Source organism: Podarcis bocagei (genome assembly GCF_964188305.1).
Source record: "Podarcis bocagei genome assembly, chromosome: 3".
Classification (NCBI taxonomy): Eukaryota; Metazoa; Chordata; class Lepidosauria; order Squamata; family Lacertidae; genus Podarcis; species Podarcis bocagei.
In genome coordinates, this window is record NC_138127.1 from 53,329,764 (window position 1) to 53,356,253 (window position 26,490).

General features: G+C 41.3%; 1 protein-coding gene across 15 annotated transcripts in view; it reads right to left on the minus strand.

Moving 5' to 3' along the window:
- Positions 1-21,648, minus strand: part of SYNE1 (spectrin repeat containing nuclear envelope protein 1) — a 285,408-nt gene extending 263,760 nt beyond the window's left edge. For 7 of the 15 annotated variants that reach the window (XM_081187166.1, XM_081187171.1, XM_081187169.1 and 4 more), the window contains exons 1-2: positions 21,404-21,647; positions 11,585-11,843 (exon numbers count right to left, since the gene is read on the minus strand). In XM_081187166.1, the coding sequence (XP_081043292.1) occupies positions 11,585-11,651 (67 nt within the window). In that variant the 5' untranslated portion in view covers positions 11,652-11,843; positions 21,404-21,647. Of the gene's footprint in view, positions 1-11,584; positions 11,844-21,403 lie in introns of all 15 variants that reach the window. The other 8 variants (XM_081187175.1, XM_081187167.1, XM_081187170.1 and 5 more) reach the window with 3 other exon arrangements.
- Between the last annotated feature and the right edge of the window lie 4,842 nt (positions 21,649-26,490).

Here is a 26,490-nt window from a genome sequence, read left to right on the forward strand (position 1 = left end):
CCAGGGCCCCATTCAGCAGAATGAGCAGGAGGGCTCCCAACAGTGGCGTAGCGTGGGGGGTGCAGGGGGGGGCGGCCGCACCGGGCACAACATCTGGGGGTTAGGGTTAGGGGGCGCAAATCCACGGGTTAGGGGGCGCAAATCCACAGGTTAGGGGGCGCAAATTACTTGTCTTGCCCCGGGTGCTGACAACCCACGCTACGCCACTGGCTCCCAAATAGAGTAACCAAAGTAGCACACATTAACATCTAAAGAGGTGAACTGCTGTAAGACCATTAAGTACAGTGTCTAAAATTAGAGCAAAGAAGAGAACACACTTAAAATACAGTACAGAGGTGATGACTGACTTGTGCCATCTTGTCTTGAACCACAAATCTACAGACATGCTGTGGACCACCAGAAGGAAACTCAAGACAGATGGTCTGCATCTGTTTAGAGGAACTCTGAACTGCTGTTAAGTTATTTAATGTCTGGGAAGGCTAAAGAGAGTCAAATAGGAAGGGACATACTATATCCTGTTAGTGAAATAATGTCAGCATGCAAATCTAAGTATTAAGTCTATTTTTTTATTCTCTCCCAGGCCCCAAAACATTTAGACTGTTATCTCCTTCTTGCTATGAAATGCTGCTGTCTAGCAGTTCTTTAACTAAAGAAAAAATACTACGCAGCATACATGAACAGTCCCATTCAGCTCAGCATTGTGCTCCTGACACTGGTGAAAGAAATACCCCCAGGAAGTTTACACAAGTCTCACTGGAAGTGTCAGTTCCCTACTGCTTCTCCATGGCATCTGATAATCTGTGGAAGTCAAAAGTATTTGAGGAAAGAGGTGGCACTTCAAGCTATCATACTGTGCAGAGAACTAAGCTCTGTGCTTTCAAAATAGCACCAGTTAATATCTAACATTACTTTCACGTCTTCAAACCAGTTCACAATCTGTAAGGCACTGTCCTCTTACCCTGTGGCTGCAGCTCTTACTTCCTGGAAATTGTAATTAGGATTGCAGCCTTTTCCAAATTGCAGGATGACGATGATGGCAATTGTTATGACATTTGCACAACTGAACACCAACAGAATGAAGAAAAATGGTTTACTACCGAAAGCCTTGTGTTGTTTAACAGTAAAGGGGGTGGTGAGGTTGTAATGAGCTAGAAAGTTTATTCAGTGAAAGGAAACTAAGGGTGCATTCCAAACCCAAGATCCACTGGGGTGAGCCAAGGCTGAGGTAACTCCTCAAGAAGAAGTGGGCCCCTATTCCAAACTCTGTCATATGATCTAGTAACCCAGCATATGTTGGTAAAATGGGTGATATAAGTCAAACTCAATTTTAAAGTCTTATTCTTGCTCTGCCAGGCTTGGGCTGGTTCAGCTGGCAGTAACCCACTCCTGAATGGAGTTTAGAATAGGGGTAAGTTACCCCAGTATAAATGATGCTGGCTTCCTACAGTTTAGATTGCTCTGCCTTCTCTATAAAGTGTAATTAGCATTGAAAACTTCTTAACACAGCAGCAGCTATGTTTATGACTCCAGGTCCAACATTGGAGAGATGTCCAATGTTTGCTGATGTTCCCAAAATGTTGGTTGAAGCATCAAGAGTCTCATTGCTACTAACATTCCCCATCCCATAAACCTTGTGCTGCTTATCTAGAAAATAGGAGTGGAAGTAGGTATTCTAACGGGGGAAAGCATTGTTCATGTGGTTTATAGCTTTGGATCCATCTTCTAAATTAGAGATGCCAGCAAAGTCATTCTGAGCCAAACTCAATTATGAACTAAAGCACCTCTTAGAAGCCATTTTCAAATTGGATCAAAATATGAGTTGGAGAAGAATTTCCAGCTTCCCCCTTGCCCACCCTTGCTGTTCCAAAATGCCCTGAATTGCCAGCCTCCTCACATACTTCATTTCCCCTAACTTATCTAATAAATGGCAGCAGTGGGAGCAACAGAAGAGGCATGTAGGACAGAAGGAGGAAGCAGATTATCTCTTCCCTTCTTAATCTATTGCTCTACAATGCACTGTGATGCTCTCTTCAGCAGCCCTCATGAGAAGTACTTCTCCCATGATCCCCTGGTGTGGTAGAGCCACAAAGACCTTGTCTCCTCTCCCTTCACATCAGTTTTGCTGCTTCCACTGCTGCTCACAAATAAGTGAAAGGAAGAAAGGGTGTGATTTGGAGTTGGCAAGAGGAGTGTCTGGGGATGGTGGAGGTTGGTGGGGGAATTTTTCCAAGCCCCTCTGGGTTATTGCCTTGGAAAAGTACAAGTGTTTTCAATTTCAGAGAATTCTTTCTGATGTAATGCAAGCAGAGCTTTGGAGAGCTTCTGTACCTCTACTCTAGATCCATTTTTAAACATGGGAGTTCTGCTGGGAAACTTCGAAGCACCTGGCAATGAGATTATTATAACAATTATTTTCATAGTCTTCTGAGAATACCTTTCCGCTCTGACAACTTACTGTTCATTTTATAGCGTACGCCTTTGCCACAAGTTACTCATGGTGTGAAATCAACCCCAAGGAAACTCTGTGATGAAATGATTTTGGCAGTATAAACCTCTTACTTTGCATGGGTTTCCAACTGCCTTTTTTCTCTGGTCTTGTATGTCTTACAGTTCCAAAGGTATGGCATTCTTGATTTACACAGTGTGACATCAGAATTAGCCACTCTTTCGCTCAAGTAATATAATGCAGGTTCTCTAGCAAATTGTATGCATTTTTAAATTTAAGTTGTTAGCTAATAATTTAGATACTGTACAGCGTTCAACAGAATTTTAGAGAAAAGTTCAAAATATATAGCAGGTTGCTGCTGCATATGTTTAAAAGCTGACAATTAGAAATGTTTCCCACCACTGTCTTACAAAGCTGTGACTGTTGTAGACTAAACCCATCAATTTGTAGGAGAAATTCAAATATTCATTAATATAAAATAACAAAAATAGTTTTTGTAAGAGGAGGAAAGGGTGATGTTCTAATTTCCATCCTGACTTCCTGCTTCGAACAAATCAGTTTGCCATGACACTGGAATCAATAAAAATATGGTTGCAAAAACATTTCTGGTATGAAGGCCAACCAAGATTTAGCAAATCAGGAATAAGGTGAAGTAATCAAAGTATATGGTAATAGGAGGTAAAGAGAGAACAATGTGTGGAGCACACATGTACAGAACTCATTCACAATGGCCAGGTTATGGTTTGGATATTAAATCTGAATAAAGCTTGTGGCTGATATGGTTTTTGTTTGCCCAGATTTAGATCATGCTACTTGCGACTTGTAGTCAATTACGTGCTTCTTTTGTAGCAACAGGAGTTTCTTCATTCTTATTAATCCCATCATAATTTGCTCTGATTCCGAGTCCCATTTTAATTAACATCAGAAATTTTTCTTTCTATATGTGTCTGATCCTCCTTCATGACAATATTTTAAAAGTACAACCTCCTGCGGATTCTATAAGCAGCTTCTTAAGATAAAATCTTGACGCACAGAAAACCTTCCCGCCTTCATACAAGTCTCCTAATATTATTCCTTAAAATCTCTTCTTTGTTCTCCAAGTACAGAAATTTCACTGTTATGCTATTCTGGTTTACTTTTGTGAGGTTTGTGATGGTCTATCCATCTTGATTTGTCTTAGAATTCCATTCCAAGAGTCATTTTCAATTACTCAGTGAGAAATGATTCATATTTGCTCCTTTTCAACTCTTTCCTGAATAACAGGTTACACTTACATGTGTTACTTCCAATGCTCTTTATTCAATTACAGCCCAGTTTTCTGAGTTCCGTTCTGCTTTTCATTGTGTCATCTTTATGGATCTCAGATTCTACTGTGTGCAACTTCTAAATAAGATCAACTGTGGGTTTTTTTAAGTAACATGGTTAAGGTAGAGATCCCACAATTGACTTCCATCTTAAAATTTACTCCATGATCTTTTTTTATATGGAAGTTTAGTGCCAACCCCTGATCTCATCAGATACATCACTTCCCTGTCTGTCAATATCTTAGTCAAGGTAAGCTTTAAAGGCTAAGAGTGATGGAGTTGTATGTGGACCACCCAAACACCACACACACAGGGGTGAGTTGAAATCTATTCAGCCATGAAGTTTTTTTAGTGGCTTGGTGCAAATAACTGCCTTTCAATATAATCTGCCACAAAGAATTGTTGAGAGGATAAATAAGAGATAAGCCCATGTACGTTGGCCTGGATTTTTAAAGAGGAAACATGCAAATCAAGGTTCAAAATGTATATGCACATATTAGAATTCAGCTGCCAACTTCCATGGACTCAGTAGTGCATATTTAGTTTTTCATTTATTGGTTGCTTTGGCTCAGATCAGCTTTGCCTCTTAGCTGTCTAATGATCTTATTTCAAATATTGCTGTTGGTTAATTTGCCCAGGCAATAGGTATAGATGACATTTATTAAAGAAAGCACATACTGTACATGCTTAAGGCAACTACAACAAAAATCTTCTTCGAGAGAAGGAATACTTCACAGAAATATGTAGCAAATCAATTTTTTCTAGTATGCTTTTGTTAGAACTTTTTGTAATTTGAAGTATTTGAAGTATTTGATTTCCTACCCACATTTTACAAAAGTTTATACAGAACTTTCAATTTTCAAAACAAACACTTTGAAAATGGAAAGTTTTGTACACAGTATGAGCTAGCTATTATTTATTATTGTAAGATATGCAAATACTTCTCTCTCTTACTATATTTTAGTAGCACTTCTAACCTTTGCAGCACTCAGTCAAGATTGATAGGTCCAGCTCTCTGTAAATCAGAACTATAAGTACAAATGTGGATGAGCATAAGTGGTAGAAGTACCAAAGTAAAAATGCAAAAAAAAAAAAAATTATTACATATTACAAAACATGCAATTTCTCCCCTACTTGGCAATAACCACAATGTGAATGCATGTGGGGTGGAATGATACACATATGACATCTGTTTGCTCTATGTTTAGATAATGCATGACAATGGCTTTTTTCTCACCTCCATGCAGAAGAGCAAATCCAAGCTGGATTCAACTTGGTCATAGTTTTTTAACACTTGTATCACTGTTTAGGATAAGGTAGGTAGCCGTGTTGGTCTGACATAGTGGAAATAAAAAAATAAAAAATAGTCCAGTAGTACCTTAGAGACCAACTAAGTTTGTTCTAGGTATAAGCTTTCGTGTGCATGCACACTTCTTCAGTGTCTGAAGAAGTGTGCATGCACATGAAAGCTTATACCTAGAACAACCTTAGTTGGTCTCTAAGGTGACACTGGACTATTTTTTTATATATTACTGTTTAGGATAAGTTTAAGAAGCTTCGGGAAGCTTTTAATGTTTGATGTATTATAGTATTTTAATATTCTTTTGGAAGCCGCCCAGAGTGGCTGGGGAAGCCCAGCCAGATGGGCGGGGTATAAATAATAAATTATTATTATTATTATTATTATTATTATTATTATTATTATTATTATTATTATTATGATAAGCATAACAATCTTGTAAGTTCCCCCCTTCTCCTTCTTTCGTCCAATAATTCTTTTTATTTTAAATAAATAATACATTTTTAAAAACTTGTGTGTCAGAGCTAAAAGCAAACTGAAATGTGGGAAGTACTAAGCACTGCTAGCAGATATTGAAAAAAGAAAAACCTGGCCTATTTCTTCAAAACTCAAAAAATGAAACAAAGTATTGTTTCACGTTGTTATGAGATTGGTGGTTGAACTAGATGACTGCAACATCCCTTCTAAGACTGTGATCAGGAACATTTGGTGATGAGAGGTGCTGCTATGCGCCTGGCCTTCAAGCAACAGAGCCACTACTGCTTCCCAGGAGGAAGAGGGGGAAAACAGCAGGGAAGCTGGCACTGTGTGGATGCATTGGTGGAGCCAATTTGGTGTCCCCACCAATGCAGCTGCACCACAAGGCTCTCCCTGCTGCCTTGTCCCTCCACTTCTTCACTCAATAACCAACAGCATCTCTGCTGCCAGGAGTGTGGCATTATGCCTCTCTCACCAACCACACCTGCCTGTGATACTTGTGGAGTCTAATGGTAGGGTCTGTGAAACCAGCCAAACCAGAATGACTAGCAGGACTGTCAGAGATTGTCTTAGTGGTTTAGCAGACCCACCTAGCATCTTACCTTGCTATGCCCTCTAGCTGGAGTCTTCTGAAAGAAGAGACTTTTGGGAAGAGAACTGACTGTACCCCCTTCCTCCTCCCAGCTGTAGAATGTGCTAAGAGAGAAGTTTGAGTAATTGGAGTAGAGAGACAAACTGAGTTGAAACTAATACAAGGACACAGAAGGCCAAGTTGCTCACTGTAAGGATCTGTGCTGCAAGTGGTTCCCTTAAATATCTGATGGGGAGAATGAATTTGGGACATCTATTTGACTTAACCAGCATCTTCACCTATGCTCCACCTGTATAAGTGTGTGTGTATGTGTGTGTAACAAAACACCAGTAAGCCTCCTGTGATCTGATTCCAAAGAAAATAGACCCTAGTTATACACACACCCTGGAGTTTTCACTTCTTTGGGAAGTGGGCCATGCTTAAAAGTATCTTAAATTTAGATTTGAAATGCTTTATTTGAAACAATGGGCTCACAGTGCCCAAGCAGGGACAATCATGTATTCTTTAGCTGCCCAGATAAGAACTGCTCTTAGGGGATGAATGATCTCAATCTGTCTACTTTGCTATGATTCCTATAACTCAGGTTTGGCTTCATTGTTTCTCAAGGTGCAGGTGTGTGGTGGAAAAATTGATAACAGAAAAAAGAATGCTGATATAGTTGTTTATTTAGTACATTCTTCCCTAACCTAGATGTAGAACATCTGGAAGGAGTCATAATGATGGAAACTATTGGGTTGCCCCAAAATCCATCTAAGTCTTTATGCACAAATATTTTCTCTATCAGACAAAGTACACATAAGAGCCTGCCACCATTTGTACCTCTTCTCCATTACCTTTCTGTTCTGTTGAGAATTCTCTATATGGCACTTGAGACAGTCACCCATTCTGTTTTGGAATTACGTGGAAAACAATTATTGTTCTGAAATGAATATGAAAACTTAGATCATGTGATGTTGAGCCATGTGATTCTTGAGCTGGTGGCTGCTTCAGGGACAAAGTAGGCATGACCTATATTCTTAAAGAACTGCACACTCAGCCCATAGCTTCCCATTACTAGGCTATGGTGAACATTGAATAGGATGACCTATGTCTACTTCCCCAAGATGCTTTTCAAATTTTTGAGATTGATAGGTTTTGCCTTGTGCAAAGGAGTGGACAAGATAATCTTAAGGAGCCTATCAACTATTTAATTCTAGGCCAACTTCTCTAGGGAGAGCTTTCCACAAATGGAAGCCACTGCAGAAAAGGCCCGTTCTCGTCTTCCCACTCTCTAGACCTTTTCTGAAGGAGGCACATGAAGAAGGGTCTCAGATGATGCTCACAGGGTCTGGGTAGGTTCGTCTGGAGAGAAGTGACCCTTGATGTATTGCAGTCATGAGCCATTTAAGGCTTTATGGGTAAAAACTAGTACTTTGAATTGTGCTCTGAAACTAATTGGCAGCCAGTGCAGTTGGGCCAGGATCAGCATAATATGCTCAAACTGCCTTGCCCCAGTGAACAACCTGGCCGCTGAATTCTGCACCAGCTGAAGATGGGAACAAACATTTTTGGTTGTCTTGGTAGATGACCTATACCATGAATGGAGCAGAGTACCAAATCTACAGACAGCATCTTTTTTTGCTGTGAAACCAGCAGGAGTTAATAGTACAGATAACTGAATTTACTTTGCGAATTTAAGCAGATATGATTATAACAGTAGAATGGGCATGTTAAAACAACCATGTAGGTTGGGCAGATCTGTTTTATCCAGAGTCCTGCCAGGGATGGCAAAATTGCAGGTCATGATACATAATTAGTGGCTTGTGTCTGGGCTGATAGGGTACAAGTTGTGCAGACCTGACATAGCATTTTCAAGTCTACAGGGATATTTATAATTCCCTCATCACTTATGTCTGACATCTACTAGAGCTGAAACTCTTAATTCATAAAGGCCAGAAAGAGTCTGCACTGCAGATTGTCTGCTCATCCATAATGCAGGACCACAGCCTAAAAAAAGAACTGTACTCAAGCTCGGCAGAGGTGAAATATTTATTTAACTCCTGTTTGATCTTGCAGCAGAAACCAGATGCTGACAATACAAAGGAAACCCTCTTTATTTTAGAGCAAGGAAATGAGCGAACAGGTTAGAAAACTGTGGGTGCACTAACATAAATGTCCATGTGCCAGTTTATTGCCTTCCCCACCCTCCCTTCTTCTCAAGCATCATCAGTTATATAAATGAGTCATCAGCAGTTTGAGAAATTTCCAAAAGAATGATGAAAACTGAAAATGCACTCATGTAATGTTTCAAGTAAAAGTTACTGATGGGATTAGAGGTCTATCCAAGTGGGGCACAATGGAGCCATAATTCCAGGGACGTAAAATACTGATAAGTCCATATTGAGGGCCCACATAAAAATTCAGAAAGGCAACTCAGCTAACACAACTCAGGTTCTGATAAATACTGTTAGGTGCAGTAAAAGGTTACCTGATGACCAGCAAGGGGAAAGTTCAAGAAATGTGGTGAGAAAAAAAGCAGAGGTCAGGTTTAAGATAATAAAAGCAGGGAAGTGGTTAGTACCACGGAGAGCTCCAAGTGATAGTGGGTCTGGAAGCAAGACAAGCTGAATGCAGTATTGTTCCAATGACAAGCAAGCTCTTAACTGAGCCTTAGATACAAATGCACATATATTAATTGCCTGATCTTAAGCCAATGTAGCCAACTGGCCAGTTTTGAGCTAGCTTTTCAAGCTTTGGGCCCATTGCTAGATGAAATATCTGTATTTATTATACCCTACATTAGCTTTGGGTAGTATTCTACTAATATGTTCTCTCAACACAAAAATATTCAGCTTCTGCAATGGGACTTCTCTCCTCTCTTCCGCCCACATGGCCTGGCACCTTCCCAAATCTGTACCAGAGGGTTGGGGAAACTCCCAGAACAGATTTAGGGGGCATGTGGAGGGAACAGAGAGGGAGAAGCTTCCACTGTGCAAATCCTTGTGCTGATGGAACTGCCTTAACGCAATTGATCACAGTAGTTTCCATGTGTTCCACCCTATAACCAGAGACATGAGATTCTCCCCCTGTCCCAATGACTGGAATCTGATTTTGTTTGTTTAGTTGAATTCAACTGCAATCCAAATCTGCTTTAAAGCAGGCTGGGAGGGGGGTTGGTGTCCTTCCACTTACTTCTGCCAGCTCAGCAAATCTCCCACAGGTATATCCCCACAAGTAGAACCTGGCACAGCCCTGAAATGGGGCACTCTTGAAAGTGAGGTGAGTCTGAGCATTGGGCATTGGGCCCAATCAGTTTGTTCTGCCTGCTTCACCATCATTTTCCACTGCTGCCACTGTGAATGGCCAGGCAGCAGATGTTGTGGCGGTGGTCAATGTGGTTTCAGATGGAATAAGATTTTGTGGTTTTTTTGCTATGGTTTTCATTTACTTTTTTACTTTAAATCATCTAACATTTATATTCTATTTTTTGCTTTAAAAACAAAGCAAACAGTATTTTGTATTACCAAACAGTAATACAAAAGACAATAAAGCCAAACACTAAAATTACACAATTGCATAATTAAAATAACTACAACTATGAGCAGCAAGATAGCAAACAATAGAAGACATCTCAATTAAGCACATCATGCTGCTGTAAAAAATGATAGCTCTTTTCTTCATGAATAAAACAGTCACCTTTCCTCTTCTATGAACTAATTAGCATACAGTATGTACAATCTATTTTATTTACCAAAAATATTTTAATGGATTCTTTTTTAGAGAGTGATCCCAGGGTGGGGCAGATTAAATACTGTAAATTAAAATGAAACGAGTCCCAACTACAGTAGTCAAATAAGCAGATGAAAAGGAGCAGATAAAACCACAGTGAAACCAGTAGCAAAAACAACATCAACACCCCCCCCCCATAAAGCCCTGCTGGAATAAGTCATCTGAAGTTGGCACCAGAAACTCAGCCTTACTGCCAATCATACTTCAAGGGAAAGAGCGTTCCATAATTTGTATTCCCCCACAGGGCCCATTTCTTAGTTGCCACATGCCATATTTCTTTAGCTGCTGCTTTTAACACAAAGGTAGATGGACACAGAGGGAGATGACGCTTCAAATATATAAGTTCCCACATTTTTTTACAATTTTATAAGTTATTATTAGTACCTTGAATCTGGAAAATTGGCAGTCTGTACAATCCTCTCAGTATTGGTGTAAGATAATTCTGAGGAGCTGAAGTACTCAGCTATCTAGCTGCTACATTTTTCACTAGCAACAGCTTCTGAACAATCCTCCACATACATTATGGTATTAAACATGGAAGGTTATCAGTGTATGGGTCACAGTGGCCAAGATGTCCCTATCCAGGAGCAGCCAGAGTTGGTGAACCAGCTGAAGCTTGAGAGAGGCACTACTTGCCGCTAAAGCTATTTGTGCTCCAGGAACAATACAATCCTAGATCAAGGAGTATCCCTAGACTACAAACCTGTTTTTTCAGAGCAAGTCATGTACCTAATTCCAGTATCTGGAAACCACCAACCCACATGATCAGCATCTTGCTGGTATTCAGCTTCATTCTATTGGTTCTCATCTATTCCATCATGTTCAGACATTGGTCCAGGGCCTGCACAGCTTCTCCAGATACAGATGACAAGGAGAAACAGACATTGGTGTTGTCTGCATATTGATAACACCACACACCAAATCCCCTGATGGCTTCTCCCAGCAACTTCATACAGACATAAAGCAACCAGAGAAGACAGGATGAAACCCTGTGGGACTCCACAGCAGAACCACCACGGGGCCAAGCCACAGTCCCCAAATGCCACATTCTGAAACCAGTTCTACAGAAAGCAGCAGAGCCACCACAATACAATGCGTCCAACCCCCAACCCACAGTCAGTCCAATAAGGTACCATGTCAGATGGTATCAAAAGCCACCATGAGGTCAGCAAAAATAGCTAAGGTCATCCATTAGAGTAACCAAGGCTACTTCAGCCCAAAACAAAGCCTTTGCCCATACTGAAATGAGCCAAGTTATCTCAGTCCCCCCCCCCCAGTGTTACTTTCCATCTGTATACAAAGATGGCTATTGCCACTTGTACATGAGCAAATTAATGAGTAAAGGGTAGTTTCACAAGAGGTGCATGGAGTGGCTGATTAGAGAGCAGTGTCTCGGTCAATAGACCACTGTATACATTTTCATATGCTTTTAAATACCTTTAGCTATACAGGAGCAGAAACGTTATCATAAGCATTTTATTGTTAGGAAGTGGCAATAAAAGTAATTTGTTCTGGACATAAATCAATCCAACAGAACATATCCCATACATCTCAACAGGACTTGTCCAAAATTTCCCCGTGGTGTTGCCTTATGCTTTCAAGAGCCTAACACACAGGCACTGTGTTCCACTAGACTTCCGTAACATCTGAAGAAGTTAATATAGCAAAGCTCAGCTGTTCTCTGTCAAATTGCTTACCTTGGAGTCTCTGCATCACACCAGCAATATCACGAGGTGTTCTTGCTACTAGTCTTGAGGTGGCCATTGTTACTGTGTAGCAAAAAGTCTGCTGTTTTTCCACTTTAAGATGTAAGATTTTGATTACTTCTTTTTGCAAAACATCATGAGTTGTAGCACGGCATGCCTTACTAAGTCACTGCAGCTCTTCAGTCAATACAAGTGCAGCTCTCAGAAATGGCGGTGCTTTAGGAATGCTCTCTTTCAGGAGACCTGAAGTCTGAAAAGACAGAAAAATGCAAGAGTGGGCTTCAGAGAACATAGTCTTGGTATAAAAATACTTCACTATACTGTCACTAGCTAATACATTCAAAAATCTGGGTGCCTTAGCTGTCCCAGGTGACTAATGACCTAATTCTATGAGCCACTGCATTGGAAAAGTAGCACAAGGGCTGCTGCACCAGAGGAACACTAAAAATTGTGGGCTGCTGCTGGTTTCCCCTTCAACCTTCAGTACAGCAGCATTGCCACATAAAAGACAAGACTATGTGGCTGGGAAATGGCTTAGGTGGCAAAGAAGGAATGGGGAAAACATGAGTTCATGCAGACCATCTTATGGGCATTTCATCTACCATGGATTCAGCTTTGTAGAAATCTACATTCCTGACATGCTGAATTAACCATTTATAACTGTGTTGGAGATGGCAACACACAGTGATTATTCCACAATAATTATGCTGGTTGGCACAAGCCTTTTGTGTACAGTAACAATGTGCATCTTCAGGATTGTGGTATATATCTATACACATATCTTTCAACCTAGTTAATGGACAGTTTCCTTAGAAAGTAGTGAGTATGGTTTCAGATGGTTTCAGAACACAACACTACACTCTCTGTAGTTAAGCACTTAAATGCAACCATTGTGGGTGCACAGTATTTACTCACAATGCTACCTCTTCTCACAGCCAAGACAGAAAGAAGGACTAGCTGGAGTGTATAAAAACAAATAACTACCTGCTGATGGTGGAAGAAAGTAGTATAGAAGCCTATCTCACAAAAGGCCTCAGTAAGTAAAAAGGATAGGTGGGACTGAGAGGAGCAAGTATGGGAAGAGATAGCTAAGTTAGCTTATTATAGGCAGCAAAGCAGCATTTGAAACATTGTTCTAGATGCGTTTTGCCCACAGATTGTCTAGCCAGAGTTGTGCATGCTCTAGTTAGTGGTACCTTGGTTTACGAACTTAATCCGTTCCGGAAGTCTGTTCTTAAACCAAAGCTGTTCTTAAACCAAGGTGCGCTTTCCCTAATGAGGCCTCCTGCCACTGGTACCCTTCCACCATTCGGCTTCCATTCGTAGACCGAGGTAAAATTCGCTAACTGGAACACTTCCGGTTTTGCAGAGTTCGTATACCAAATAGTTCGTAAACAGGGCTGTTCTTAAACTGAGGTACCACTGTATTTCCCCGCTTGGACTACTGCAATGCGCTCTACGTGGGGCTACCTTTGAAGGTGACCCAGAAACTGCAACTAATCCAGAATGTGGCAGCTAGACTGGTGACTGGGAGTGGCCACCAAGACCATATAACACTGGTCCTGAAAGACCTACATTGGCTCCCAGTACGTTTCCAAGCACAATTCAAAGTGTTGGTGCTGACCTTTAAAGCCCTAAATGGCCTTGGCCCAGTGTACCTGAAGGAGTGTCTCCACCCCCATTGTTCACTGAGGTCCAGCACCCAGGGACTTTGGTGGTTCCCTCACTGCAAGAACTGAGATTACAGGGAACCAGGCAGAGGGCCTTCTCAGTGGTGGCACCCGCCCTATGTAATGCCCTCCCATCAGATGTCAAGGAAATAAACAACTATCTGACATCTGAAGGCAGCCCTGTTTAGGGAAAAGGCTTGTCTTCAAATTACATGGCTTTATTAATTGTTTGTGCCACTTCCAAGACTTCTTCGTTTCCTCACCAGATTTTTGCACTGTACTTATATTCAGCAGTTTATTCTGTTTTACCTATGACTTGCACACAAAGCTGTTTTTTGCAGCAACAGTGCAGTTGTAACTGAACATGTGGGAAAATATTGTGGTGTAGTAGGACAGTGTACTAGTAGTAGGATAATGCCAGAAGTATTTTCCTTGAGTTCCACCAGCAATCATTTATGCCTGAAGGCACAGGAATTATTTACCGGTACTCTCTTAATATCATCTTACTTTTCAGTGCGGCAAATTTTATGTGTTCTGTAATATTATGCAATATGAAACATTTCTGTCCTCTAACAGCACAGCATTTATTTAAAAACCAGGAAGTACACACATACACACACACACACACACCAGCAGCATTGATTAAAGACTGTAAGTGAATCAAGCCAGTCATTTATAATAGCATAGATTATCAACCATGAACGCTAGGTATCATGGGATTCAAAATACATTTAACAAGCTTAGCATAGAGCTGTTTATACTGTTGCTATAACAGGAGCACCTCTTATTGTGGTATATTTATTTATCCATCCTTTAAAAAGGAGAAAATTTGTTTAGTGTTCCCTCTCACTTATAAGGGAGTTGTTATGAAATGAACCTTAAAATTCAAAGGTCCTGCCCTATGGCCGGATTACAAACAGTTTCCCTGGGGGGAAAAAATTGCCTTTTCATATTCAGATACACAGCACACACTATATGTAGTCAAGGTTTGATACAATAATCCAGTTTTCTGCTCCCTTAAACTTCTTTTTCTTGTCACACTGGGGTCCTTTCTGTCATTTGGTTTGTCTCAATAGGCATGCAAGCTCTGAGCAGCAAATGTTTCACCTATCTGTGGCAAACTGATGCACAACAAAATGGCTCTTGTATGGCATCCCTGGTGGAAGGAGAAATGAAATGAAAGATGCAATGGCCCAGTTCAGATGGCCCAGTTCAGATGATCGTATCTCAGCTTATTAAATCAAGATACACATGAGTCTTTTGGTTCTATGGTTATCAGCTTTAGAAGAAGCCAGGATATATATCTTGGCTTGTTCTGAAGGTGGCAACCATAGTTTCCCAATTCAGACAAGACAGAAACTATGGTTAATTAGAGACTTCCTGGTTTAAACGTAAGTTTCACCAAGGGGCTGCATGCAGAGGCAATTGACTTGTGCATATTTATGATTTTCTAAATGTGGCCCAAGATGGATGAGATGAAGTGGTATTTTATTGAAGACTACTACTCTGTGTGCAGTGTGCACTTCCTTTTATGAAGTGTAGGTTAGCAGAAATTATAATGACTGTTGGGATGCTTATAGATATAAATACATTTAGTCTATTGAACCAGAATGTTCTGAAATAAGGTACATTTAACAGTCATCCATCCCCAAGGAATGGCAGTTTCGCTTCGCTGAAAGAGTCTGGAAGTGCTTTGTTGTAAGTGGAGGCCACCAGGCAGGCTATAGACAAAACAGACAAAGCCATTAGAAAAGGAATATGTGGAAGAGGAAGCCTGTGATAAAAGGGAAATGTCATGAAAACAGGAATGCTTCTCACTATCAGGGAGCTATGCATTCATTCACATCTACCCACTCTTTGCTCTTTTTCCAAACAAGCTCAGCATGCCTTATATATGGTTCATTAAAAAACATCTGAGCATAAGAAGGGCCTGCTGGATCAGGCCAATGACCGTCTAGCCCAGCATCCTGTTCTCACAGCATTCAGCCAGATGCTTGTGGGAAGCCAAAAAGCAGGACCAGAGAACAAGAGTCCTCTCCGCTTCTGCACTTTCCATCAACTGGTATTCAAAAACTTTACTGCCTCTGATATCCGACTGGTGGTCTTCCATTCAGGCAGTGTATAGAGCTCTGCAAGTATAAAACGTGACTTTACACTATTTTCTAGACCGGAAGGATGGATACACCTGTAGAACATATACCCTGACTAGGATCATGTGTACAAGCAACATTTCAAAGGGACAGCTACCTGTATGTGACTCTGTCGCAACAACCATTACAATAATTATTGCAACACCTTAAGGACTAGAGCTTTTATCGGTTAGTGCATGCTTGATATGCATTTTATGTATCAATAAAATGGTCTAAAACCAGATCATTGGATGACAAGATGCAAAGATGACAATACTGACATTATTTGATAAATATGGGATATTAGAATGGTATGCTGCATTTATGCAAGCTATATCCTAATATATAAGAGTTAAGTAGTATATTAATTGTTGAAATACGTAAATGTAACTTTCATTATCTGATTAAAATATGAATTAAATTGGTTTTATTTTAATACATGCAAAATTATTATTTCTTTAAACTCTCAGTGTCAAAGGGATTCCATGTATTAGTTATTTCAAGTTATATGGAGACAATATATTAGAACCAGTATTAGGAAACACTCTACAGATTTGGAATATAAATTAAAATTCACATCTACCACTTATTTTGTTTACATTAGAATAGCTTGTTTACACAAACTGTTGAATACCATTTTTTATAGCTTTATTACCCAAGTGTGGTAAGACTTTAAGCAACAGATAGCCAATTAATTATCTTTCTAAATGTAAAGTGAGACTCCAAGCTATATTGTATTTGTGGTAAATGTTACACTTCTTTGTGTAGGGTGGAAAACTAGACTTGTCTAAACAAAGGGAAATTAAGCTGCAACAGATGGGCAGAAAAAGAGCATTAACAGAAGAGGAGACAACATCAACAGTATGCCCACTTCAGCAATCTTAGACATTCAGCAGAATTACCACAGAATAATAAGACTGCATTCTTGTCTTTTTTTAAAACCAGCAACAACACACCTGTTGGTATGATTCAAATGATAGTTGTTTTTACACTGAAAAATATACATGCAAGATGGACAGCTGTGAATGAAGTATGAGTAGTCAAATGGCTGAGGTTCCCTGAAAAAAAATACATAACTGGGGTTCCCTTCTTTCAAATTTATTGCAATCTCATCAAACACTTACGTGTCATTCATATTGCACCATGTGTGCCTTTTAAAACTTGCTTTTTGTACCTTCATTAAGAAATAATTAATTGTGCCCCTAAGAATCCAATTTCAGTTACTTTCCTCCCAAAAAGCTGACATATGACTCAAAATCAAATTGCCATAAAGTTATTGCTGCATCTTTCTTTTTTTAACATAAAAGGTCAATCGTATGGAAACTGAAGTTTTTTAGGGCCTGTTCACATCAAGTATTCATCCAGGGCCAACCCTGTATTTATAGGGTGAAGGGAGGTGGAATGTGTGACTTGTGGTTGTCAATGTTGTCACTGATGTTTTATATGTAGTTCCATTTTAAAGTACTGTCATCATCCTGGAAGCTGTTGTTATTGCATGTAGAGTGTTCACACAGATGTCCCTAGCTCACACAACCACTTTTACTACTCATTTATGAGCCCTCCTTACAAAACACCACAAGGAGATGGAGGAGAGGTTGGCATGACATGATAACGACAAATGTGAGAAGATAATGATTCCTGACTAACATGGCATGTTTTCCATACAAATGCTTCTAATTAATGATATCAATGTGTGATCCTAGGCAACCCATTCCTCTTCATCTGCTTTTAACTGCAGAAGGACAATTAAGGGCTTGCACCACCACACCTTAAAGGCATAATTCTATGCCTGACAAGTGGGGTTGAGATAATCTACTTTACTCTCTAAAATTTGAGCTCTACTTGGATACCATACAGTAAGCACTTACTACAGGAAAGCCTAGCTTAGGGTTGTACAAGTCTTTTTTTAAATCCCAAAAAGCCAAAAAACACCATGAGCGATCTACAATGTGATCTGCCACATTGTACAGTAGATCACTGGTGCAATTGCTTCATCTACAAATGCTGTTGAACTGCTCACACTGTGCAGATGTGTTTACCTGGAATCATGGCCAGAGCCAGTTCTAAGGTCAAATCAGCAACATAAGCATAAACATTGGCATTGCATTGTGAGATGACCTTACACCTACTCATTCTGGGACTGCCAAATTATAAAATCAGGGCATTAGAACTTATATTGCTTTCCCTTGGGCATACTTTACATTACATACCTTTAGTCACGATAACAGCTTCAACTTCCACATATAAATACAAAAAATGCCATGTAAGATTCACTTCCTACTGTCATGCAATACTGAAACTTGCTTGCATTCTCAACATGCCTCTAAAACATTAAGACAAATTTCTGATAACCAGAAATATCTGGTTATAATGGCAATACAAAAAGTCTTGTGACAAACTGACTGAGTAATTAGTTTACTGGGGAATGAGCTTTCATAAGGAGGAGAGGGAGAAGGCTATGCACTAGCTGTATGGAAATGAAATCAAAAAAATTGAGCAGGTCATTAACAACAGGAATAGGGGACCTATGGCCCTCTAGAAGTTGTTGGCTATGGGGATTATAGGAGTCAGAGTCCAACAACTTCTGGAGTGCAGCAGGTTCTCCACGTGGGCTTAAAGTTGCAGAAGGTTCAATAGTGCTTTTAATGTTTCGTGATGATTTTATATTGCTATACACAGCTCTGATATTGCATGAGGGGTGTGTGTGTGTGTGTGTGTGTGTGTGTGTGTGTGTGATGTACTCCTATTCCCCAATCCTAACCATGATAATTCATCAGAAAATCAGATTCAGTTCAGTGTGATTTAACTCTGACTAAGAAAGTGCAGTGTGATCCTGTACATGTTTACTCAGAAGTAAGCTCAATTAAATTCAATGGCATGTACTCTCAATTAGCATGGTTCTGCAGAGATAAGGCACTCCTGCCATTGGCAGCCTACTTCTGGAAAGGAGTGTAGCATTTGAAAGATGATCAAGGCACAAATATATACTGTAGTCATTAAGTCTGGCAGGTCTTGCAGTGCTATTAAGATAATATAAAGTGACACTTCATTTCTTTGTACTACTGAGGGTAGGGGTGTCCTGAGGTATAGATGTACTGCAGAATTATGGTGACATTTCCCTTCCTACCTCTCAAAACAGAAAGAAAATATTTTCTTTTCCTGGATACTTGTGTCCATATCATCAAGTGATGTAATTCACACTGTCTTCATGAAAGTTAGCAGAGCCCAGTCGAACAGGAAGTCTGTTTATGGAACGGGAGGGGGGAACTTTTGGTCTTTCACATTTATAATTCAGCTTCAATAAGCCAAGCTACACATTATAATTTTTAAACCTATTGTTTACAAGCCATTAAGTAAACTTTTTGTTTGAAATACAACATATGCTCCCTCTACAGCTTTCTACATCACATGATACTTGGACAGTCCAAAGATTAAGGTCCATCCTGTTCATAATAAGTAACAAACAGTAGAATTGTTAGTCACTAAATTAAAAAAAAGTTTATGGAAGTTGAGAATCAGAGTCAGCCTCATCACAAATGAAAAGGAAGGAAGAAAACAAGTTCTGCATACTACTTTATACTATTCTACTTGAGGTTAGCTCAGTGAATCTCAAACCTCATTGAAGGGGGTGGATGGGACATTGGGAGAAAATATATGTTAAGCTGCAGTGAAGGTTCTAGAGGTAGATGGCACCAATCAAGCCCTGTGTAGAATAAATCCTCCCACCAATGAGGTGATTTCAGGTGGTCACATCCCCTTCTGCTCCATTATTCCAAAGTGACTCGAGCATAAAACATTCCTAAAGAGCTGCATTGTTCATATTTTTTTTCCACATGACTTGAGATGGGAGTCAGAGTTAACCTGTCATACTGTTAGTACAGGTTTACTTCTCCAATTCATTGACCCTTCAACTCAGTAACAGCCCCTGTGCTCACAAGTGTGTGCAGATACCATTGCATACTCAACCATAGACAGAGTTATTGATGCTGGATTGGGGAGCTACAGTATGTAATGTAAGTTCTAAGAACTGGAGAAAACTAGGTTAGATGCTTCCACTTTTGATCCGAAACAGTGTGTGCTAGGTAAAAAATGTATCATGCATCCCTGAAGATAATATGTATCTGCTTTCATAAAATGACTGCCCCAAGACTATTACAAAATTGAAGCTATTGTATATAACAAATAAAAGCTCATAAAGTAAGGAGAGGCAACATTGATAGTGAAATACATTTCCTTTAAGTTTCTAGTATGCCATTTATGAATTAAGCTAAGCATCCTGATCCTGCACATGCTTTAAGTTCAATGACAGTTGTTTCCTTGTAAAGCCACAATCCTGCGTGGTAGCTGCACATCTACTGAGTAGCTGATCCCTGGTTTCAGTGAAACTATCACTAATTAAACATGTAAACAACCAGACTAGCTGCAAATATGCCCATGACTCCAGCCTTGCCCCTCAATGTCATGCATGTTTACTCATAAGTAAATCACTGTGTTCAAAGGGATTTTCCCACAAAGAAGTAGATGAAGCATTGTGACCTTGATTAAAGCTCTTGTTGATTCATGATCAAAGTTCAGAACAGATTTGTTTCCTCTAAAATGGTTTTTTAACCCCCCCAACGGAGAAACTATAATTTTTATTTATGCAGTTATTTTTTAGGATCAAATGCTAAAATACACCTGTTCCTCTGTTGGAAATAAAACACATAATTCATTATTTACAAATTGGGCCAGGATTAGTATCACACACACAGCTTTTTAAAAGTGTTTGTGGGAGGGGAGGTTATTGTTTTGACTATTTATTTATGCTTTTATCTTGTGTTTTCATTTTATGAACTGCCCTGAGATCTTTTGATGAAGCATGGTATATAAATCAAATGAATGAATAACATAATACAATGCTTTTAGTTCTGCTCAGACAGCAGTCTTGGGGTTTGACCCTTGGTGTCCCTGCCAACACTACAATTCTATGACTTGATGATTCTACGAATCTCAGCACCCTGCAGGTGTCCGAGGCCATATGGACGAAAAATATAGTCACACAAGCACACACAGGAAGGCTGTTGATTCCTTGGCATTAGCATGAATTGCTTTGTGTGCAAAGCTGGTTACTAGTGTTACAATCAGTAAGTAGCACAACAACAAATTACAAGGTTAGAGCAGCCCAGCGGATAAAAAGTACCAACCCACAAAATGTTTCATGAGGTGCCTTGACCAGAAAGAGCTGTAAATCACTGAGCAACTGACTACCTCCTAGGCTGAGCTAATCCACCAACAGAATCTCCAGAGCTGGCATGTTACCGACTAACGGAATGTTCAGTGTGAAATGACCTGGCTGCTAAATGTTTCTGCTTGAAGTTGTACATATAGCAGATTAGTCCAGCTGTAGCCATGGGTTATTGGTTGCACTTCTTTTGCACATATGAAGCAAAACTATTCTTCAGCTCTCAAAAAGAAAGAAAAAATGCAAGAGTAAACAGGCACCAAAAAAAGTGAGTCATCACTTCCAAGGCAAAAGTTATTTTGCTTTCAGTTACATGAGCTGAATATAAACTATCAGTGTGACAGGCATATCCAGCTTACTTCTTGCAAATATTGCCCACCCTGCCACCCCTCCCCAGTCAGCAGTCCACATTGTATTTTCTTGGAGAAATATCCATAATCAGGTTTTGGGCTGTTTTTCCGCCCTAGTAATAATAAATACTTGATTTTAGATCTGGCTCAGTCGCCCACAAAACTGAGAACCCCACAAATCAAGAAAACGATTTTTGCCCCCCAATTTGCTTTGGCTGGCCCTAGGCTCCGGCTTCATTGCCTGCGAGTCGCATGATGCGGAGATCTAGATCTCAAAGCGCCCTTCCAGCTGCCCAATCCCCAAGGCGGCAGCAATGCTGTCCCTTGTACCTGCCCTGCCCCAGCCTGCCTCCTCGACGGACATGACAGCGCAGAAAGCAGAAGCATCCCCGGCGACGAGGAACGCGAGAGCCCGCCAACGCCGGCTGTGGGTTTTGTACCTCCTTCACGCTCCCCGTCCGGGACTCTTCGCAGCTGCTGCTGCTGCTGCTGCTGCTGCTCCCCCTTGGCCAGCGCTCCCTGCTCGGCCCCTGCGAGCCACCCTCTGCGGACGACACCCGAACCGCTGCCTCTCTCCCGAATCCCAGGGCTCCGGAGCTGCCAGACGCCTCGGGCTGCTGGCTCCCTGGTTACCGCGGGCAACAATCCCAACCCGGCGACAGGCGTATACACACGCACTGCTGCACCTAGCAGCAGCCGCGGCCGAGAAAGCTCCGCCTCTTCTCCCCCCCCCCCTCGCTTCTGCAAAGCGCGCGGAGCTTCTCCTCAGCCACAGGCGCGGGGGTTTTCTCTGCGCGCGTGAGGGAGGGGAAGGCAAGCAGGTGCGTGCGCGTCTACTGGGACGACGAGGGAGGGAGGGGGAGCTGACTCGGGGTGCTGCGTTTTGCTCCCCCCCTCCCACCCCGCAGAAGGATGCTGCGCGAGGCTAGTTGTGCGCGCGCGCGCGGCGCGACTCCATCTGAGGGAGCCACGCAGCGCGCCCGGCTAGCCCGCCATCCCGAGAACGAGGGCGCGCGCCTGTCCTGCTGCGGCGCCGGAGCGGCAGCTGCGAGGGTGTTTGTTGTTAGTGGCGCGTGTGGCCGCGGGTGTCGCTCTCCCGCTTCCCACCCTGGGCAAAAGGACAGGAGGAAGGGCTCCTTCCAGCTCCCTCTTCGTCTCTTTACAAACACACGCACGCGGGGTTGAGGCACCCAACAGCAGCCGGCCGAGCGCCTTCTGCCAAAGCCGAGCTGCCGATCTCGGAGCGGGTGGCTGGCGCGCGCGCGTGCAGCGGGCAGACTCTGGTCTTTCTGCATGGGAGGCCCGCCATTTTTTTCAAGGGCAGATTCCCTCACGTGATGCCCCGACTAGATGCGAGAAAGCGAAGGGAGGCAGGGGCGGCGCCTCGAAGCAGCCCAGCGGCGGCGCTTTTCGCCCAGTTGACGCGCTCTGCCGGCGGCGATGGGGTCTTTTCACCTGCAACTGGCATTTCTAGGTCGATACTTCGTACAGAAATTGTGTTAAGGGCACTGTAAGGTCATGCGATGTTCATAAGCAACAACCCTCAGCTATTCGTTGTCCTCTTAACATGGAAGCTTTTGAGGGTCTGCTTGACATTGAAGCCACTTAAGCCATTGCTCGTCAGCTGGAAGTGGACATGGGTCTGTCTCTGTAGAACAACGTGGCACTTGAACTAACGTTATTGGGACATGATAGGGTATGGTCACACTCCAGTTTCCTGTGGTTTGCTGGGTTTCCAGTGCGGAGTTGACACATGGACATAAGAAGAGCCTGCTGGATCAGGCCCATGGCCAGTCTGTTCCAGCATCCTGTTGTCACAGTGGCCAACCAGATACCTGGGAAACCTGCAAGCAGGATTTGAGCAAAAGGGCTCCCTCACTTCCTGTGGTTTCCAACTATTCAGAAGTGTTGCTGCCTCTAATTTTTAATCTGTGTTCACACAACATTATTCAAAATGCATATGTAACCTGTACTTTGTTATCAAATGCTACCGCTCAATGCATTGCTTCTCAAACCAGTTTCACACCAGATGGAGTTCATCCCTAATTCATGTCTAGCTATAGAGTGAAGACATCCCTGCCCATCAGTGCCCCCTGTGTGTACACAAACAGAAACAAGTCTGACACAAATGAAGCCATGCTGATATCAACAGCTATGGTGGGAAGAGATGTGAAACACACCATACAGAAACAAATTTGCCTGCGCTCCAATATGAACACACCCATAGGAAGCTTCCATATACCCAGACCACAAGTCCATCGATTACCGTATTTTTCTTCCTACTCTACTTCCTGTTTTTTAACCAGTCACTGATTGCCCTGAACCCCTGGCCTACCTGGCATTGTCAAGTCCAAAGTCCAGGGCTCAGTCCACACAAATAAAGTTCCAAGGTCAGGAAACACAGTCCAGGGTCAATCCAAGTAGCCAAGTCTGAAGTCCAGCAGTCAGGATACAGTCCAGAGTCAAACCTGAAGCACAGTGCCATAGAGATCCAGGAGCACACACATCAAGGTCCATCAATATGGGCAGCTGAGCAGATACAGCAACTCAGCTCTGCTTCCCTTTTGTACTTTGCATGCTGATTGCAGCATCTGGGCTTGATGAGGCATGTGACCTTCACTGGTTCCAAGCCTACTCCAGATGAGAAATCACAGGCTTCCTCCCAGAGCTAGGAAGCTCCACCTGGCCAGTTAGCGAGCTGTCCTGTGGGCCCTTGCCTGCCTCAGCCAACTAGAGTGCCACTCCTGCTGCTCCCTTTGCCTTGGAGCCTGCCATGTTCATGGGGACGGGGCCCCTTTGGCCCGGCTGCTCTAGTTCTTGTTCGTTGTCCTCTGTCCACTCGCCATCCTCTGTCACCCTGTGAGTACTTCTTTCTCCAGCCCCTGCTTGCCCCAGTGTGTCCCAGTCTCAGCTACACCCCTCGCCGGCGTCCTCTTCCTCTTCCCTGTCGTCCAGCCAGTTTGTGACACTGGTCCATAAAAGTACAGGTACTCTCATCTCAGGGCTGCTAAGTTTGCTTGCTAAGAAGCCTTTGATGAAGGACTTTATCCTAGCATCACTGTTACATAAGAATAAATACTTCAGATGTTCTAACAATCAGTGAGTGGTAGTTTTGTTTATTGTTTCTAAGTTCTGTCTTAAAATATTCCTATGTGATGGGTTTTTGATGCTATTTTCTCCAATTTATTTAAATTTAATTGATTAAAAGTCAAATTATTAATAAAATAAAATGATTTGAAAAAATATTTTTGTTTTATGTCTTTATTTATTTTTATAATATTTTAAATTACATTTTCTGTTTTGTAATTTCAACTAAACATTTTACAAACTTTAAATATCCAATGACTTTCCTTCATCTCTTTCTGAGGTTTATTTTACATATCATACATCCCTGCATATTTTACTATAACAATTCAAATAAATTTTCCACTTTTATATCCATCAAAAATTATTTACTCTGTTGAATTTATCTTAATGCTGCCAGTGTCTTCAGCTGTGCAGTTATTTTCCATATACTCAAAATATGTCTTATATTTATTGGCCAATACTAAAAAAGCAGCTGCTCAAAGTGAACTAATTTACAATATGTTACAGTAAGATATTGTTACATATATATAGGGCAAAGGTGCAAATCCTTCTAATAACAGAATGTGGAACGAAAAATGTACAATTATGCAGTTATTACAAAGCTTGGAAGTTATCTAAGTGTTAAAGAAGGCAGAATCTTAATATATTTAGACAGAATTTGGTGATGTGTATTGCTATAACAAGTAAGTTCTTTACAAGATAATACAATGTGTACCAAATTATTACTTTTAATTGATAAGACTGGTTTAACCAGTTAACAGTCCAGGTGGTGTCCAGTGGGTTTCATCTCAATTTTGTTTCCCTTGCCTGTTCACCATTCCCCTACCACTTAGGGGAGTCCTCAGACTGAACACCAGTCATGAAATGACCTGCTTATGTTAATAATACTGTTTTTTCCTTTCTTTCTCTCCATAATGTATTACTTGGCAAGTCAAAGCTTCAGAACTCAGTAGACACAATATTCATATTTTTTTGTCTAGTATATGCATTATTTTGATCTGCCTTTTCACTTGTGCACTCTGCTAATTTAATATGATCATTTTCGGCTTCTGCTCACAGTCTATCAATCAACTGAGCACTGCAGAACGAAAGCTGCAGTATAAAGAGAGGTAAGTGACAGGAAGGCATCTAAGTAAGAGCTAAAAATATAACATTAGCCTATTTTCTCTGACTCCTGTTTATAACTTGGAGCCAAGAAAAATGTTGTGGTTTTTGCATGAACACTAGTTATTGCTTATTGGTATTTGTCATCTTTTGCTATTTCTGACATCGAACCCACTTAGTTCAGTGGGGTTTACTCTACAGTTAGGGCGCATAGGATTTCAGCCAAAGACTATTTTCTGCACTATGTACAGGTGCATTTGAACTATGGTTCAAGTGAGATGGTGTGCATGCTCACGTCCATGCTTTTAGAGTTTCCCCAACATTTCCCCCACTTTTCACCCTTAAATGAGCAGCTTCTAAGCAGTTTTAGAGGAAAGACAACAGTGATATGGCGATGAAGCAAGATACATTTTTCAGATTCCTGTGAACCAGCATGAATTGGAACAAAAAATAAAAATTAAGCTCCTAGATGTCTGCATCAGATTTTTTTTGGATCCTGGGTGATTTTGCACTTGTAAATTTTCAGTCTCTCCAATAGAACCTAATGCACAGCTGCTCACTGAGTCTTTTTTTTAACTTGATGGCACAATATAAATACTACAACTCCCTCCATCCAACTTATAGATAGCTGAATTTTTGAGCACACAGAGTACAAGGAATTCTGATTGCTAAAAATAAAGACAGAAAATAGGGCATTAAAAAAGCAGTGTCTGAATTCTAGTTATGCTATATAAATGTATTTATCATAAGAAGTGAAGATTAGTTGCGATAGAAGAAGGCAGGTAGAACACAGAGTAGATAGGATGGAGTCGTATGGCTGTGTGCATTTACATATCTGAATTATCCTGGGATGGGGGGGAGGGGTATGTTGCATTTCTGTGCTGGGGACAAGCTACACATGTCTCAGAATGGAGAGATATGGAAGTTTCTCCATCAAATACTTTCATCCAGCTAGAATCCTGCTTGCAGAATTGAACCACGATTAGGGACAAAGAAAGCTGCCTTGTACTGAGTCCATTTAGCTTAGTATTCCCTACAGTGATTGGCAGAGGGTCTCCAGGATTTCACTCTCTCCCAACCCTACCTAGAAATGCAAGTGAAGGAAGTGGAGACCTTCTGGATGCAAAAAAGATGCTCTATCACTGAGTTACAGGCCTTCCAGAAATGCCATGGGAATTCTGTATTTGCCACAAGCAAGAGAGCGTTAGTTGCTCCTCTGCCTTGTTGAAATTGGTGGGGAAAGGTATTTTTGTCTTAATCAGTGCTGGATTTACGTATAAGGTAAATAAGCTATAGCTTGGGGCCCCACTCTCTCGCCCCCCCAATAAACTTCTTA